Source organism: Lupinus angustifolius, unplaced genomic scaffold (assembly GCF_001865875.1).
Source record: "Lupinus angustifolius cultivar Tanjil unplaced genomic scaffold, LupAngTanjil_v1.0 Scaffold_162_1, whole genome shotgun sequence".
In the NCBI taxonomy this organism is placed as follows: Eukaryota; Viridiplantae; Streptophyta; class Magnoliopsida; order Fabales; family Fabaceae; genus Lupinus; species Lupinus angustifolius.
The window spans coordinates 444,097-463,389 of record NW_017728885.1 but is presented as its reverse complement, the minus strand read 5'-3'; the positions used below and the strand labels follow the sequence as shown (position 1 = coordinate 463,389).

Sequence of the window (19,293 nt, the reverse complement as noted above, 5' to 3'; positions counted from 1 at the left end):
GACCACATTGTACTCAGAACAAGAACGAAATAAAACTTGTGTTTTATCATATCCATGTCTTCCTTCTAAGCCTTCTATATTTCTGAAAGTCAAAGCTATAATGTTTATACCATAACCCTCTACAGAGATAGAGATGTTAGTATGCTCTGCACTTGCCTCTATGAGGATCTTGTGCATCAGAAAAGACATCTGATTTTAGATCCATGATACGGTCCTACCTATTGTGGTAACATGTTATATAAGAGTAGTCGAACCTTGAGACAAATAGAAGCCAACAGTTGGCTCGCCGAAGTCTCGGTTGGTGAACCTTATAGGTGTGTTATCATGATAGGAGGCTCCCGCCCAGTGTGGTATCAGAGCCACCTCGGGAAAACAGCAGGTACATATGGTATGAATGTTATAGGAGAGGTGAGTAGGAAAGGACACACACTCATGAATACAACTAATCAAGAAGATAGACCCATTCTCCTAAGCTCATCCCTTTCTTTTAGATCAAAATCTTCGCCAAAACATGTTCATCTCACCCTCAAGTTGGGTGATTTGTGATTGAAGAGTCTTGTAATACTTCTGCATCTTGGATGACAAGTATTGGAGCTTTTGGTCAGTTTGTTCAATGCTATTAGTTATTTTGCTCACTCTTGCATCAAGATTCTTCACAATATAGTTTTGAGCCTTGGCATTTTCAGTTTACCAATTAAGTACTTCTTCAGCTTGGCTTAGAGGCTTAGGCTTTCCACCGGCTTGGACTTTAGTTGGTTGAATAAAAGGTTTTGTAGAGAGTTTTGAGATTGGGTCTGTCCTTCTCTCAAGGGAAGGAAACTCTCTATCATATTGAGGGGATGAAGAAGAAAACATCATGCATGGAATGGGTTGAGGAACAGCGGTCAACGACCGTGGCTTACATGTCCGATATGCATCCTTTGGGGACCATGAGATCAGAGTAGGGTCATTAGGTGGCTGTGGCACAGGAGCGAACCCTTCTTCCCTGAGTATCTTAAGCCCTTCTTCGTATATATAAAGGGGCTTTCTATTCTTGTGGATTCCCACCCATGGGCCATTTTCTGGGTCAAATCTTCTTCTTGGAGAAGGAGGAGGCTTGCAGCGAGACCTGTTCTTCCTTCTCTTCTCTGTCTCCTCATCGCTAGTGTCATCATAGTGCATCGAACATTCACATCCGGAGTCACACATATCTGGATTAACGTCCTAGATAAAATGTCCACCTATCTTATCTGTATAGATAGGGTCTCCTTTAGAAGTGAAACTATGGACAGGACACCAATCTTCTCCACCAGCGGGTGTGATCATTAAAGATTGGAAGACGGATGGAGTGTTGTTGATGAGCCCTTCATCAGGTTTCTTAAATATGGTCCTTACAAACCCGTCGACAGATCTTCTGAATGTCGCTTCAAAAGATTGGATTGGCTTTCTTTCGGAATGAAGTCTTTCATAGTTAGTTATCCATTCAAAAGGAATCAACTTGTGCAATTCTTCACGGGGAATCTTCCTTGGGACTTGGACAATTGATGGAGTTTCTTCATCACCATTGGCTACGACAAATAAAGCATTTGTCGCACATGCAGGTAAAGGTAGATCTATAGAATGATTTTGGAGTCTATAGATTATTTGGTGGTGCAAGGTTGCAGATAAAGCTGCTCCTGTGAGTTGGACTTGGACCTTTAGTCTGGTAGACAAAGTGGGGTCTCTCAGATTAACATTGAAGTTTGGGAAAATGGTTAACACAACACTCTCAGCATTTAGAGTCGTGAGAACAGTGTCGATCACAATATTTTCATAGTGAATGTAGCTTGAGTCTAACAAGGCAATCCTTGTTGTGACAGGGAGAGCCTTCCTTCCATGTAATGAAAGGATAAGTCTGACAACTCCAAAGTGAAGGGTAGTATATCCTTCCGTTTTCCAGTGATTTATTAGGGTGATACGGATTTCCAAGTCTACATATTGTTCTCGACTTGTAGCTGCGAGTCTACACTGGTCAAGTCTGGAAGACTGGATGTATTCTTTAACATTTGGCCTGTTTGTGGAGATTAAGCGAGATATAGATTTCACAAAGGATCTTTGTCTCCTGAATATATTGTATGGACTAAGAAGGGGTGGAATGGTTTCTACTATCTTTGCATCATCCGGGACATATGAGTATTCTATAAGGTTCTCGATTTTCGAAGAGATAGTTTTAGAGCAGGATTTGGGTAAGGAAAGAGATGAGCTTAGGAGAATGGGTCTATATTCTTGATTAGTTGTATTCATGAGTATGTGTCCTTTCCTACTCACCTCTCCTATAACATTCATACCATATGTACCCCCTGTTTTCCTGAGGTGGCTCTGATACCACACTGGCCGGGAGCCTCCTATCATGATAACATTAATGTTGAAAAATCAATAAAAACCCAATAAAATTATTATTTTTATTAAAAAAATAATTTTAAATAAAAACTGAACGGTATAACCGGTATGATTCATTTGAAAACCGGATAGTATGGTTGGTTTTGACCGTACAATTGCATGACCGATCTAATTATTATACCATACTGATATTAGGACTAGTTCACCGGTTTACTGATTGAACCGGCCAGCACGAACCAGTTTTTACAACAATTTATCCAACTGTGATTAATAATAGTGCACCAATTTTTACTAAGCAATATCTCCTTTATTATATAGTTTTTCTTTAAATTTCAATAAAATTTGAACAATTGTTAAAGAGAGAATAAGATATTTCACAATGGGGGAGGCTGAAAGTTGAAACTAACAAATAATGTGGGAATTTCATAATTTTAGCGGAGTAAACAAAAATTCTATTTGCTCCACTTTGATCTTAGAGTAAATTAGATAACATGTACTCTCTAGTAATTACAAGTTGAAAATAACTAGTGTTAACATTCGGATATATCTGAAGTGCTTTTCACCTTTAGTAAAAATTTAACAATTGGGTGACATTTTTTAAGTGATCAAAGTTATCTATATAGATATATAATATCATGTCAACACTATATTTTATGTGTAGCTCAATCATATCATGTATGTCATAGAAGTTTTAATTCATTATACAAATTATTATGTTTTTTTGGTTTCCCACATGTATTTTCGCACCGGAGACAGCTGAGAACATCAACAAGTATGTGAGGCTAACTCTTCCAGTAAGTAATTTTCCATCCAAAAGACTTGAACTCGAGACTTTGCTTAAGAGAAATCAAGCATGTATTACTTCAACCAACATTTCTCGGTAAATAGAGATTATGTAATATAGTAAATTTTGATGTGTGGATGGTAATAGCAAAATTGGCTGCCTTGTCTATTTAGTATGTGCCTGCAAAAAGTCTGTAAAATTTAAACAGATGAATCTGCATGTCCTACCATTTTAAAACAGTTTAACGGGCATGCAGGAGATCCCTGGGTTACAAATGAAAATTGTTAAAAAAAGAAAATGTAAACAATCACAATTCCCTGTTATAAACAAAGAAACAATCAAAGATAAAACATGAGAATAAACAACAACCAAAGATACAATATATGGCGCTGCTGCTATGCTTAGTGTGTGCCTATTATGTTGTCTTAACAAATGACTATGATGCATCACAAAGTCATACATAATACTTCTCTTTTAGCCCATTTGAAATGTCCACAAAATAAACAACGAGGAAAATGTAGATGTTCTGTTGGCATCTTCAGGGACCAATTACTTTTTATACTTTTACAATTTCACCCATTTCTCTCTTTAAGTTACTAGATATCGAATGTGTCAATATCCATTCAGAACTGCTCATTTTCCCATTCATTAGATTCTAATTATCTTCAACTCAATTTTATTTTATGTCAAGAAGTGTAAACAAAGAAAAAGAGGGAGTAATTAAAATAAATTGGAACAATTATCACTTCCTCCAATTATTTTATTCACACGTGTCAACATGAGTATTTCCATTTGAAATAAACAAGTAAATGATAAAGAGGGACCATGGTTCACTCTCTAGTGCAGAGAAATATATTATTACCAGAAATATATGGAAAGTCCATATAAAAGATTAAGCATAACAAAATGTTAAAGGTAATACAAATAGGGTAGTCTAGGATTTCACTAAATCCACCTTATTGTTTCAAATGAGGTTTATATGAAAAACTAGCCAGAAGCTGTTTTCTTTTGCTGGAAAATGACAGCATAGACAGGAACTGCAACACCAATGCTGAAAGCAGTGAACACAGCAAGTGACATTTTCAATCCCTGATGCTTCATCCTGTCCAAGTTGTACATGTGCTTCGCGTGAACGTAATACGGTTCATCGTGGCCATGTCCTCCCATCCTCTTCACACCAGTCGAATGAAAACCTCTGCTCACTGTCACACAAAACATAACTACCATTATACAGAATATAATCTTAAAGTTTAGCAAAAAAATTCCACTTTTAATAAATAATATAACTAAGTGAGTTATGGTACAATAAAAAATATTACATACATTATTATCTGTGCATTGCATTGGCATGACGATACCTAGTTCTTCCCTACATTGCTCATGTTTAATATCAGGTAGAGAAAATGAGTTGTGCACTAATAGCGCAAGTTTTTTACATTGTCAGCATATTGTTCACCATTCACAGCTTAACGATTATTGTTTCTTGAATAAAAGTAATACGCACTAACAATGTAAAAACGTTACGTTGTTAGTGCACACTCATTAAATTCTATAGGATATTGCTAACTAAACAACAATCAAACCTTATCCCACTAGGTGGAGAAGCCAAAGTTAATTTATCTCTCTAGAGATTGTTTTAAGACATGAATAGGATCTGAAGCCAGATTTTGAGTCATTGAACAAATGAAAGCAGAAAACAACTCAAACTGAAACCTTGTTAGTAACAGATATGCAGTATACACAGAAACTGAACCTAGAAGCATTAGACACTATAGACCAAAGAAATATTTTATGTGTCTATGAGATGGAGATGGAAACGTTTAAAGCAAACCTCCCCTTTTTGGGATTTTTATGAACGAGAGAAAGAAAATGATGGATCATGATATGATCTTTCAAAATTATCCACGACGCATTTTCATGAATGTTTAAAGCTGCAACTTGGAGGATTTTTAACAGTGATGCAAATTGTGGGAATGTCATTACTTCATTCCTCCCGTCATCTTCTCTTCCCTTCCTTTCCATTTTCTATTGATACCTTCATCTCCCAACTTCCAAATGTATACTAAGTTGCATGAAAAGGCAGCCCAATGCACGAGAATCTCACCTAGTGGTAGGAATGATAGATGTACGCAGTCGTACTCTCGCAAGCGGAGAGACAGTTTCCAAGATTTGAAACCATAACCTCAACGAAACAAGGATAACAACCTTACCATTGCGTGGAGACCAACCCTTTCCTTTAAAGGAAGAAGCACAATACATGAGACTCTCATCTATGGTACATGCTCTATAAATTTGGTGGTAGATTCAGAACTCAAATCCTAATTATAAAAATATGGTTAACTGGGCAGAATTCATTTATACTGAAAGTTCCGAACTCTAAAAGACACTTGCAAAAAAAAAACAATAACTCACATGAACCAGACTAAAGGCCTCCTAACACTCTTTCCTGCATTGAAAAATCACTTTGGCTAAAATCACTTTTGTATAATCACTTTTTTAAGACTAAACAAAGGAGCCCATAATTATCAACCACAGATTCACGATAAATCTAATCTTTCACTGAACTTTTATCAATTTTCCTTCATCCCAAAATCCAAAAATGCCTATCATCTTCATTGTAATATAACCCATCGCTTAATCTTCAGATCTAATTCCTCTAAAATGAGGGGTTCGCCTTAAAGATGAAATTTTTATAATTAGAAATCATTATAAACGTTTTCTTATCATCATAAATCAAACCCCATAACCACAACAAGTATATATAATCTAGAATCCGATTATATGATTAAATACATTAATTAAATTAAAATTTTACAAATCACCCATCACAACAACAAAAAACTAAAATTTACCTGATTTTGAGAGGGATGAGTGGGAAGAAGCGATCAACTTGGCAGTAGATCTGAATCCGTTGTTCAAAGCCATGGTAGAAATTTAGATTGCAAACGCCGAAGGCTTTAAAGCACTTTTTGTGTTTTTCCTTGATGATTATTTTTCGTCGCTATTTCGATAAAAACTAACACCGTAGCGTTTTAATATTTTGCCAAGTCTTTTTCGGTGGGCCGGGTCGGGTTTGAACTAATTCAACTTAAGTAATAATTTTGTTTTGAAAATTTTATAATATAATAGGCATCTCAATCCAATATTTGTTTTAGGTATTATAAGTTTTTGGTACATTTTTATTGAAAAAAATATGTTTTATGAGTCAAATAATTAACTAATAATTAAGTATAAATATTATATTGGATTAATTAGTTCCATTAAAAAACGACGAACAATAACCCATTTAGTATAATATTTCTATTCAATTGATTATACATTAGAAATAGTTAAAATTATTGAAGATCAATTAACACTTAGTGAAAATTAGGTAGATTTGGCCAAGGTTAATGTATATGTTTTTTTTATTTAAAAAATTATCATTTAACTTTAATTTTTTTTTTAAATTTCTAAAAATAGAAATGAAAAACAAGGAAGAGTTTGAAACTTATATGGTTGAAGTGACAGAATGAAGGAGAGAAATAACAAAATGAAGAAGATAACTCTAATTATTATTGTACATTTTCTATTTTGATCTACATTTTATTTTTTATTCAAATTTTGCTTTCAAATGTTTATTAGTTGAGATACTTCCTTTCTTATATTATATATTTGTTCTACTGCATGATGATAGGAGGGTGAGCCAAACAAGAGCCTGAATCAGAGTCTTATGGTCGAGTTGAGGTGATTTTGGGCTAGATGGTCGTCGAGTTGGAGTGTATTCTAAGATGTTTCGTGGGGTTTCCTCTAAACTGAGCTTGGGCTTGGATTCACCTGAGTTGAGCTTGGACTCACCGATTGAGGTACCTGAAAAGACGCTCTCATGATCAAGTCAGTAATTGACTGTAGAATGGAAAGTAATAGTTGAAGGATGAGTAAATATAATGTTTAAGATATGAATGCAAGGTTAGAGAATATATATGTCTTTATCTCATATATCTTATCTATTAGGGGAGCCTCTATTTATACTGAAGACGAATAGAATATTCTCTTACTAGTGTTATTGGCATATTCTAGTAGATCAAGGGGCTACTTTATGCATGTCGGGCAATCTAACTAGACTATATTCTGAACATAGTTGATTTATAGCCTACAGTAGGCCTTAGTAGCCATAGTCTAGGCATGTCATTGCTGCAGAGCATGAAGTTAAGTGAGAACCACATGTGGCATGTAGCAGGTGTTAGCAGCATGACAGTTGGGTGACACAAGCATGACCCAAATACTGGCATGAGTAGGGATGGCAATAAAAACCGAATCCGTGAGTACCCACCCGAACCGAACCCGAATTTAATGGGGAAAACCCGATGTGATTGGGTTCGGGTTTTACCCGGGTTTAAATTTCGGTTTCGGGTTCGGGTTTGGTATAGCAAAGACCCTAACCCGAACTCGTCCCGAAGTAAGGTAATTCAATTTAAAATTGAGATTTCTATCATTTGTCAATTGTTTTTAATTTCTAATTTTACTTTACATACTATGACATCTTTAAACATAAAAGAAATGAAATAATACAAAAGAAAATAGAAATGTTAGAGAAAATTACACGAAAATAATATCATATTTTCCTTAATACTTTATTATTTTCGGGTTTTTTTTATTATTCGGGTTACCCGAAATCCGACGGGTTCAGGGATGGTATTTTTATTTTCAACCCCGTTGAGCTTGGGTTCGGGTTCGGTTTTTGAATTTCGGGTTTGGGTATGTGCAAACCCGACCCCGACCCGCCCTGTTGCCATTCCTAGGCATGAGGTTGTATCAAGTTAACGACGTACCTTCTTCTACTAGCTCGACTGGTATTATGGATCTTGGTGTTTAAGTTCTCGTTACGTGTCCAGGCTAGGTCGACCTTAAGTAGTTCAATCCAATCAATGGAGGAGTGGTTTGATTAGGGATGAAACAATATTCATTTATATTAACTTGGTTTAAAAAATAGATTGTAAAGTGGAGCCCTTCCTTATTTGTTCTTTAGAATTTTGATTTTAGAGTGATTATGAAATATAGATTATAAATTTGATTATTTATCTATTTAAAATATTATTGCATGTATATATTGTCTCTTATTTAGTACATATTCGAATCAATTAATTCATGTGACATTTATTATAAAACATTTATAACCAAATTTCACGTATTTCAACAAGTGGTTACTTTTTAAAAATATATCATTTCCAATTTTATTCTCTATAATCTTATACACAATAAGATCCAAAGAACCATAAAAAATAAAAATAACAATAGTTAATAAGTAAGCATATAAGAAAGCCAATATGAAAAAAATTTCTTCTAAATAATTAAGTGTGTTACCCTTTTTTTCTAAAACTTTTGATGTTTAATGTTACCTATATGATTTAAGAAGTTAATAAATAATTTAAAAATTGCAAACAATTTGACTAAAATATTTATATTAAAATTTCATACATTTTTATGATAGATTTGATTCAAACTCCTGGAGGAAAGAATAGAATAAAAGTTATTAAGAAAATAATTACTAACAAAGTAATACATTGACAAGTGGAGATAGTAATTTATCCCAAATTCATACATGTATTGAAAATTTTACCAAAAGAGAGTAATAAATAAAAAATGGAGAAAAGATTGGAATAAAAGCTAATCTTAATTATAACATATTGGACTATGTCCATGAGGCCTACTCGCCCTACAGTTATTATTATTGGGTGTGAAAGAATATGGTAAATCTGTATACTAACCAAAATATTTGCTTCCCACGCAGATTTTTCCAATTACTAAAGCAAGTTGGCCGCACGTTAGTTTTTATTATTTTTTATTGTACAGCTAACAAACAAGCCTATCCTACTCATATTTAAGATAGACAAGACATGATATTTTATGTCCTTTTTGCAAATGAGCATGCTCATGTTTGCCCTAGTTTAGACGAATATTACATAGACATTGAAAAATATCCCAAATTATCATTTCTAAATAATATATACAATTAAATGATGAATGATGTAGTGAATAATATAAATATTTACATTGACAAAAAATAGTCATTATCTCATTAAATTATGTGTGAAACATGCTTATTTATAGATTCCAAAACAACATATAATTATCTTATATAAAATAAGTAAAAAGAAAAACAAATGTGAATTCTTTTTATTTTTATTTAAAAGAAAAGAACAGAAGGATTCTTTTGCAGTGATTCTTTTCCCATTGGGAGTACTAGCATTAGTACTAAAATGATTTTTTTCCGATTAGTAGTACTAGCACTATTACTCAAACTCACTATTTAGCAGTACTCAAATAGTCAAACGTACTACAGTTATGTACCGGAAAAAAATGTACTATAATTCCATCCAACATAGTATATAAGGTAGGATAAGTACCTTAAAAGTGTTGGAAACAAGAAGAATGAAGAGAGAAGAAGAAGAATAATACAATGAATATGCGTAGTATTGAATTGAAAAGGTTACGAAAATACACAAGTTTACACACTTTCCTTTTATAGCCTAAGCTTGACTAACAACCATAACAGAATTTTGAAAACTAACTATTATTGGCAAGTTGCTATTTTCACATCCTACTCTTCAACAACCAACTCTTGATTGCCTAGACTTGAATTAGATCTTATTTTAACATCCTCCCCTAAGTCAAGTCCTTAAGGGAAACAACACCAATCTTTCTCTTCAAGCTTTCAAATCTTTCAACCTTTAATGCTTTTGTGAATACATCAGCTAATTGTTCCTCCGTTCTGCAATGCACAACTTCAAACCGTCCTTTGTTCACTATATCTCTTAGAAAGTGAAATCTTACTTCTATATGTTTGCTCCTACCATGGCTTACTGAATTTTTGGACAAGCTTATGGCTGAAACATTGTCAATTCTGAGTTGCAGTGGTGTTCTTATTTCAACCTTCAATTCTTTTAGCAATTCTTCGAGCCACAAGGCTTGACAAGCAGCATTACATCCAGAGATGTATTCGGCTTCACAACTTGAGAGTGCTACTACCTTTTGCTTAGTAGAGCACCAAGAGATAGGGGCATTGTTTAATAGGAACAAGTATCCCGAGGTACTCTTTCTTTCCACTAGATCTCCACCATAGTCAGAATCTGAAAAACCAATCAACTCAAGTTCTGACTTCTGATTTCTGTAGGGAAATAGAATTCCATGATTTGTAGTGCCTTGGATGTATCTCATTATTCGTTTAGCTGCAAGCATATGAGTCTTCCTTGGATTGCACATGAACCTGCTTACCAAACCCACACCATAGGATAGATCTGGCCTGCTATTACACAAGAACCTTAGAGAGCCTATAATCTGCTTGAATGTTGTTTCATCCACTGACTCACCTTCCTCATCCATTGTTAGTTTCAGATTCATCTCAACTGGACTTGTTGCTGAGTTGCATAGGTTCATGTTGAACCTTTTCAATACATCTCTTGCATACTTCTGTTGGTGCATGATAATCCCTGCAGTGGTGTAGGTGAATTCCATCCCTAGGAAGTAGCTCAATTTCCCTAAATCAGTCATTTCAAACTCAGCTTCCATTACTCTCTTGAAGTCTTCAATGCCTTTCAGATTTGAACCAGTTACTAATAGGTCATCAACATAGAGACATATGATGAGATGTTCACCAATTCCTTCTTCTTTGACAAAGACTCCATATTCAACTGTACATTTGTGAAAGTTGAGTTCAAATAAGAATGAGTCAATTCTTTTGTTCCATGCCCTCGGGGCTTGTTTGAGTCCATACAGGGCTTTGTTCAGTTTGTAAATCAGCTGTTCCTTCCCTCTGATTACAAATCCAGGTGGTTGTTGCACATACACTTCTTCAACCAGTGGACCATGAAGAAAGGCTGACTTCACATCTAGTTGGAATAGTGGCCAATTTCTTGCACATGCAATTGCAACTACCAACCTTATGGTTTCAATTCTAGCTACAGGGGCAAACACTTCTGTGTAGTCCAGTCCTTGCTTTTGAAGAAATCCTTTAGCCACCAATCTGGCTTTGTATTTGGAGATGGAGCCATCAGGATTTAGTTTCTGTTTGAAGATCCATTTCACACCAATTTGGTGTTTGCCATGTGGTAGTTCAATCAGATTCCAGGTTTCATTTTTCTCTATGGATTTGATTTCCTCATTCATAGCATCAATCCATACCCTCTGCTTCATGGCTTCAGTTTCATCAATAGGTTTTGCTTCTGCCATAAGTGCTAGATGAATCAGTTCAATTTCTTCATTTATCTGATTATCAGAGTGAATTTCATAGTCATTGAGTCTGTTAGGTAATGCTCTTCTTCTTTGAGATCTTTGAGTTTCCTGATTTTCAGTGATTCTTTCAGTCATATTCTCTGAGACAAGTTCATTTTCAATTATCTCTGGAACTGATTTCCTTAAGCTGGTTTGGTTTTGTTTCCAGTCCCATTTTTCATGCTCTAGGATCAACACATCTATGCTTATGAGTACCTTATCTTTTGCTGGATCATACAATTTGTAGGCTCCTGTAGGATGATAGCCTATAAACACCATAACTTCACTCTTGTCCTGAAGTTTGGTCCTTCTTTGATCTGGTACATGTCTGAATGCCAATGAGCCAAAGATTTTTAGATGTCCAACAATTGGTTTCTGTCCTGACCAAACTTCAAGTGGCACCCTTCCATCAAGTTTCTTTGTAGGGCACCTATTCAATATGTAAACTGAAGTTGACACTGCTTCAGCCCAGAACTTTTGTGGTAACTCTTTCTCCTTGACCAGACTTCTTGCCATGTCCATGATGGTCCTGTTTCTTCTTTCTGCAAGGCCATTATGCTGTGGTGTGTATGGTGCAGTGACCTCATGCTTGATTCCATTCTTTCTGCAGTAAGCCTCAAACTCATTTGAGGTATACTCTCCTCCACCATCTGTCCTTAGCAATTTTAACTGTCTTCCACTTTCCTTTTCTGCAGCAGCTTTAAAGGTCAAGAATGCTTCAAATGCATCAATCTTGGCCTTTAAAACATCTAGCCATATCATTCTGCTATATTCATCTACAAAAATTATGAAGTACCTGTTTCCTGCTAAGGAGGATGTTTCAAAAGGGCCACACATCAGAGTGAACTACCTCTAGCACCTGTTTTGATCTCATGTTCATTTTTGTCTTGAATGAGCTCCTAGTTTGCTTGCCAATCAAGCAGACTTCACAAGCCTTTTCTAGTAGACTTGTGATAGGCATTCCTTTGACCATTTGCTTTGCACCTAGTTGGTATAGGCTTTTAAAATTCAAATGGCCAAATCTTGAGTGCCACACCCAGCTTTCATCACCTGATTCAATTGATGCTAAGCATTGAACCTCAGCAGCTTGTATGTTCACTTGAAATGTCTTGTTCTTGGTCAATTTGCTCCTTAGTATTGGTTTGTTCTCCTGGTCTGAGAGTTCAAGTAGGCCATCCTTCATCAGTACACTGAATCCCTTTTCAACTAGTTGACCTATGCTCAATAGATTACACTTCATCTTTGGTACAAGGAGGACATTTGAGATTATGGCTTTTGCTCCATTCTTTCTTGTGATCACTACATTTCCTGCTCCCTCTACTTCCAGTGAGCTATCATCAACAAATTTCACCCTGCTTTGCTTTGATGGATCAAAATCTACTAGCCATTCTTTATGCCTTGTCATATGATTGGAGCAACCTGAGTCTATGTACCATGATTCAGTGAGTGATCTTTCTGCTGAGGTGGTTACCATTAGGTTCAGAGGTTCTGAGTCTGATTCTTCTTGTACTGCATATGCTTCTTCATGACTCTTCATCTGTTTTGCCTTATCAGATAAGCATTCATAGGAGTAGTGTCCTAATTTGTGGCAATTGAAGCACTCTACCCTCTTCTTGTCAAATCTTTTCTGAGTTTGATTCAGTCTTGGCTTTCCTCTTCTGTCAGAACATTCAAGCCAATCTTGATTAGATTTGCTTCTTTCTGAATTTTGTGCCCATCTTCTATTCTGCACCTGTTTGCCTCTCCATTTCTTGTCTCTTTTCTTGTCTTCCTCCTTCATGTGACTTGCCTTCAAGGCTTGTTATGTTCTCTTGCTTGGACATCTATCAAGCAATCTCATTTCATGAGCCTCAAGTGAGCTTTGTAGTTCCTCTATCTTCATTGTGGTGATGTCTTTGGATTCTTCAATTGCTACTACAATGAAGTCGAATTTATGAGGTAGGGATCTCATTATTTTTTCAATTATCATGAGATCAATGGTGGATTCTCCATACCCTTTCATTTGGTTTGTGATAGCTAGTATCTTGGTGAAGTACTCACCAATTTTATCATTCTCCTCCATATTTAACAACTCATATTGCCTTCTGAGAGTTTGTAATTTTACCTTCTTTATCTTGTCTCCACCTTGACGGCTTCGAATCAAGATGTCCCAGGCTTCTTTGGCAGTGGTAGCATTCTGAATTTTCTCAAAGTGGATATCATCTACACATTGGTGGATCAGAAATAGTGCCTTGTTGTCCTTTTTCTTGACTTCTTTATGTATGGCTCTCTGTACTTCTGTTGCATCAGGACCTGGTTCATGAGAACCCTCTTCAACTACCTCACTTATCTCTTGAAAACTGAACAGAACTTTCATCTGTGTTCGCCATCTATCCCAATTCTTTTCTGTGAGAATAGGGAGCCCCATAGATGGTAGATTCGTGCCATTTTCCACCATTTTGTCTTCAATTATCTGCTCACTTCTTTTCTGGTTTCTCTGATTTCTGCTTCTAATTTTGTTCCCTGATTTCTGCTTCTAATTTTGTTCCCTGATTTCCTTCTAGCTAGCTGATTCACCCGCAGTGAATTTCTTCAGTTGAACCTTCTCCTTTGGTTTTAGCAACTGCAGTTGGTGTTTTCGCACACTCACACCCCTTAGATCCCTGGATTCTTTCCAGCTCGTGATACCAAGTTTGTTGGAAACAAGAAGAATGAAGAGAGAAGAAGAAGAAGAAGAATACAATGAATATGCGTAGTATTGAATTGAATTGAAAAGGTTACGAAAATACACAAGTTTATACACTTTCCTTTTATAGCCTAAGCTTGACTAACAACCATAACAGAATTTTGAAAACTAACTATTATTGGCAAGTTGCTATTTTCACATCCTACTCTTCAACAACCAACTCTTGATTGCCTAGACTTGAATTAGATCTTATTTTAACAAAAAGAAGACACTACACTCTGAAGCATAGGCTGAACTCAAAAAGCTCTTTTGAATTGGCACAAAGCCATACTGCATACTGTGAATATTTCGAGGTAATAAGTATTATTTCATGTAATTTATAATTATTTCAGGTTATGATAAGGATGTAGATCGTAAAGTGAATGTCTTATGTATTTGTTTTTTAGAATTTTGTTTTTTTGAGTGGATTATGAAATATAGATTGTAAATTTGATAATTTGTCTATTTAAAATGTTATTAGAGGTACTTCTTTCTCTATACAATATAAGATAAATAAACAAAACATCAAAATTTAAGGACCGTGGATTCTTTTTATTTTCATTTAAAAAAACATAGAGTAGGATTCTTATGCCGTGATTCGTTTTCAATTAGTACAAGTGTTGTGATAACTTCACACTTGTTCGTCTGATTTAATCGCTGATCGAACTTAAAAACGATTTTGGTTTGTAATTTTAATTGAATGAGGGGTTGAACCGTTTTGAATCAGAGAAATTTTGATACGATCATGTTAAACTCGGTTGAACCGGACTAACCCAAGAAGAGAACAAGACGATTCACTTAAAATTTAAAAAAAAAATAGAACACTACTTTAATGTTTTATTTTACTTCGGTCCAAAAAAGATGTGAACGAATGATATTTATAGATAAAAATGATGATTTATATGAAATCACCTGGTCCAACCAGACACTTTAATCATTTAAACTGATTAAACTTAAAATGGGATCTCTTTCAGTTTAAATGATGATTTATATGAAATCACCTGGTCCAACCAGACACTTTAATCATTTAAACTGATTAAACTTAAAATGGGACCTCTTTCAGTTTAATGTCTGACTCGGGTTTCACAATATTGATTAGTACTACTTAGTGTTGTGAGCGGTCGGATAAGTCCGATCGCTGATCGGACTTGAAAACGGTTCTGGTTTGCAGTTTTAATCGAATGAGAGTTGAATCGCTTTGGACTGAGAAAATTCTGGTCCGACTATGTTAAATTCAGTTAAACCATAATAACCTAGGAAGTAAACGAGACATTTTACTTAAAAAAAAAAATAGAACACAACTCTATTATTTTGTTTTACTCTGATTTAAAAAAGATATAATTTTTTTAATATAATCATACAAAATTATCAATCATATAAAATTTTTATATTTATATATAATTATATATTTAATAATAAAAATTATTAATTATATATTAAATTACCAGATCCGAAGAGATAATTTAATCATTTATACCCGTTAAACGGGACATGACATCTCTTATAATTATACATTTTCGTCGTACTAACAGTAGTACTAAAACTCCCTATTTAGCAGTACTCAAATGTACTACACTTCCATCTTCTAAAACATAGATATAATCTAAGTTAGGATAAGTATCTCAAAGAAGCACTACACTCTGAAGCAGAAGCTGAAAGCTAAACTCAAAAAGCTGTTTTGAAGGGATGAAATCGCTTTTGCCATCCACTACTTCCCTACTACCACCACCTTCTGCTTTTCTTCCTCACCAATCCCATGGTTCCACTTCTCTTTCTCTTTCTGCCTTTCTCTCTTTCTCTCTCTTTCTAACATGTGTTTCTTGTTTATATTGCAGGCTTCTTACACATGGCTTCTCCTACTTCCTTCAATGTCTCAATCAAAGAGGTTTTTTTTGTAACTCTTATATACATATATGTCAATAAATGGGCATTGGGTCTTGGAAGAGTTAACTTTAATCTCAATTTTCCAAATTATACCCACAAAACTTGTTTTACATTGCTCATTCTTATAAGTTATATCTCATCTTAGTCTCTAAAAAGTTTGTGGCTTTTTAAAATTTTAAGGACTAAGGGATACACTTGAATAATTTTAAGGATTGGATTGCAAATGGGGTATAATTTTTGGGACTATGTGTGAATATACTTTATTTTTCAAATGCATATGGTTTCCTTGTCTTAATAATGTTGAAAACACTGCAGAGAAGAAGCTTAAGCAATGATGGACCTATTGAAACTGCTCCAAAGTTTGAGCTTAAGCCACCACCTTATCCTCTTGTAAGATATCAAGTTTTTTTTTTCTTTTCAATTTTTCCATTTAGGTGTTACAATTTGTTCTCCATAATGACCTATGCTATGCTTCTAATGAATTGAAATGTGCCATTTCCGAAAAACTATATTTTGCATTGATTTATAATTTTCAATTTGACAATTTAGCAACACTTTTGTATGTAGTCTTTTATCAATACGGAAAATTAAAAATTAAAAAATGCAGGCATCTCAGATTGATTGAGTACAAAGGTTTGTACTTTGTAGCTCTTCATACCATATGATGTGCTATTGTTATAATGTAGAGGTTCATAGCAGTTATACTATTTCTCGGTGCTTTAAACTATTCGGGTTATGTTACAGTAGGGGGTGAGCCTCGACGTAAAATGTTGCTTGCTTTGTGACATGGAGGTTCATACTTCATATCAGGTTTGCTCTTTGCTTGTGAGAGTAAGGTTACATATGTTTACCCTCCCAAGAACCTACTAGGTGAGAGTTTTGTGCTCTGGGCCGCCCATTTTGTGTCGAACTCAGTTACTGCCGAAGTTTGACTCTACCAACTAGTACTGTACTGTCTTGGTCTGAGTATCTGTTATGGGTATCTTATGAACTTGTATGCTTCATTGGATGTTTTGCCTGTTTGATTTGGTAGCTTTTTCCATACACATTCCTTTTCATTTTCAAAAGATTTTCCCCCTTATTCTTCCTTGCCAGACTCTTTGTTAGGTCATCCAATAGTGATTTTCTTTCTCCCTTTTCTTATTTTGATGCTGCTGCTTTCTAATGCAATACCTGGTTCGTTTGTTTTAGTTAATATTGCATTGTGTCAATTGTGTGAAAGGGGGACTGGAATTTAAATTTCTTTATCAGTTGTGATTATTTGAGCAAGATTGCTAGTGAATCAAGCTTTCCTCGGTTTATCCGGATTATTCCTCACTCTATTGGGAAGCCTTCTTATGTTTTAAACTCTTTATTTATATATCAATTACACTGAACTGATTGAACAATACTATGAGAGATTCTTGTAGTTCTTGTATTAAACTAACCGTATCTCTTGTACTTGCTGAGACTTCCATATCAAGTTTCTACTGATAATTCATAATTCACCAATACTGTCATAATGAAAATTCTCAGAATGCTTTGGAGCCAATTATAAGTCAGCAGACACTTGAATATCATTGGGGGAAGCACCACAGGGCTTACGTAGATAATCTGAACAAGCAAATTGCTGGAACAGATCTCGAGGGGAAGTCGCTGGAGGAAATCATAGTTATTTCATACAATAAGGGTGACATTCTTCCGGCTTTCAACAATGCAGCACAGGTATGTATTCTTGTAACCCGGTCTTGTTCAGGTTTCTGAACCATTGCTTAGTAATCTTATTTGCTTATTTCAGGCATGGAACCATGAATTCTTTTGGGAGTCCATCAAACCCGGTGGTGGTGGGAAGCCATCTGGGGATCTTCTAAAACAGATTGAACGAGACTTTGGTTCATTTGAAAAACTTATTGACGAGTTAAAGATTGCTGCCACTACACAATTTGGTTCAGGATGGGCGTGGCTTGCATGTGAGTTTATTACTCTTCTCGTCATGCTTTCCCGTTCATTTGTGATATTTCTTGTAATGTGAAACTTATCAAGCAGTTTTCCTCTTCTTTTTCCTTTTTTCCTTTATGAAATATAGATAAAGAAAACAGGCTCGACGTGGGAAATGCAGAAAATCCTCTTGCATCTGAAGCGGATAAAAAACTAATAGTCGTGAAGAGTCCCAATGCCGTGAACCCTCTTGTCTGGGGCTATTATGTAAGTAATAAGGACTAGTGATATTGTTCATCATTCATTTTTTTATTTTTTCGAACATGAATGATAGAGCAAGGAAAAAAGCATCATATAATATAGCTGACAAGATTTCATTAATTTCTTGCAGCCACTCCTTACCATTGATGTTTGGGAGGTATTAATCAAATTTACTTTATCTTAGTTATTTGAAAAATAATATGCAAATTCAAACTTTGAAACTTTGATTAATAACAAATTTCTGACAACATTGTAATCATGTTTCATTTTTTTACAGCATGCTTACTACCTCGACTTTCAGGTGAGACACTGATCATTGTACTGTCTGTGACTACTGCATCTTAGAATTCTGTTTCACTAGATAAATATAATTACGACTGCCTGTTATTTTCACAGAATCGACGCCCAGATTATATATCACACTTCCTCGAGAAACTTGTGTCCTGGGAAGCAGTTAGCTCAAGACTTGAGCAAGCTAAGGTTCTAATTGCTGAGAAGGAGAAAGAGGACGAGAGGAAAAAAAGAGAGGAGGAAGAGGAATTGCTGACCGGTGGATCCAGGGCACAAGTATATCCTTATAGTGATGCCGAGGGGATTGTCGAATGAATGAACTTTTTCGCCTAAAAATAATCATGTGCCATATCCTTTGCATCAGCTAGGTATGGTACAAGAGGGTTCATTCCTTCGAAGTTGCAAACTTTGTTCTCTGATCAACAATGTTAATATCGCTTCCTTTGCATGATTTAATGACGTATTTCGGATGTTATCACTTATTTTTGCATAAAATAATAATTCTCATCTTTAGAGAAAAAAACCTTACTCAGTTGAGCATTGACAGCAGGAGCAGATTATGAACTATTTAATGATGAGACTCAGTTTTAGCATACATTCCTTAGAAAGTCACGCCCTTACTTTGAAGTTAAACATGGCTTTTTTGTAGTTTGCATATTTTGAACAAATGTAAAAGGGTGAAAACCTTGAAAAACTGACTCAACTGTCACATTGCACCATTTACACTTACTGAAGTTTGACCTCAGGCTGTAACATAGAATACCAGACTGCTGCATATAATTAGGCCCATCTATGATCTATCTATCAATCAGCAAGATAAAGTAATAATAAAAAGGCAGCCCGGTGT

The 19,293-nt window shown here is 35.2% G+C and overlaps 2 protein-coding genes across 5 annotated transcripts; one reads left to right on the top strand and one right to left on the bottom strand.

Annotated features, from left to right (window-relative positions):
* Positions 1 to 3,872: 3,872 nt before the first annotated feature.
* On the bottom strand, positions 3,873 to 6,166 carry LOC109342022. The gene is made up of 2 exons (XM_019579978.1): positions 5,995 to 6,166; positions 3,873 to 4,344 (listed from the first exon to the last, which is right to left on the bottom strand). Exons 1-2 carry the CDS (start codon positions 6,065 to 6,067, stop codon positions 4,130 to 4,132), a joined length of 288 nt encoding a protein of 95 aa, XP_019435523.1. The 5' UTR covers positions 6,068 to 6,166; the 3' UTR covers positions 3,873 to 4,129.
* Positions 6,167 to 15,697: 9,531 nt separating this feature from the next.
* LOC109342059 (superoxide dismutase [Fe], chloroplastic-like) lies at positions 15,698 to 19,011 on the top strand. 4 transcript variants are annotated; one of them, XM_019580043.1, is made up of 10 exons: positions 15,698 to 15,852; positions 15,929 to 15,978; positions 16,272 to 16,367; positions 17,493 to 17,681; positions 17,755 to 17,926; positions 18,043 to 18,161; positions 18,286 to 18,312; positions 18,433 to 18,456; positions 18,552 to 18,662; positions 18,693 to 19,011. In XM_019580043.1, the coding sequence occupies exons 1-10, from the start codon at positions 15,780 to 15,782 to the stop codon at positions 18,759 to 18,761; spliced, it is 930 nt and encodes a 309-aa protein (XP_019435588.1). In that variant the 5' UTR covers positions 15,698 to 15,779; the 3' UTR covers positions 18,762 to 19,011. The 4 variants fall into 4 exon arrangements, with proteins under 4 accessions (XP_019435588.1, XP_019435586.1, XP_019435589.1 ...); XM_019580041.1 differs by having other exon boundaries at positions 18,552 to 18,928; XM_019580044.1 differs by having other exon boundaries at positions 15,699 to 15,852; positions 15,929 to 15,945; positions 16,293 to 16,367; positions 18,552 to 18,928.
* The last annotated feature ends 282 nt before the right edge of the window (positions 19,012 to 19,293 follow it).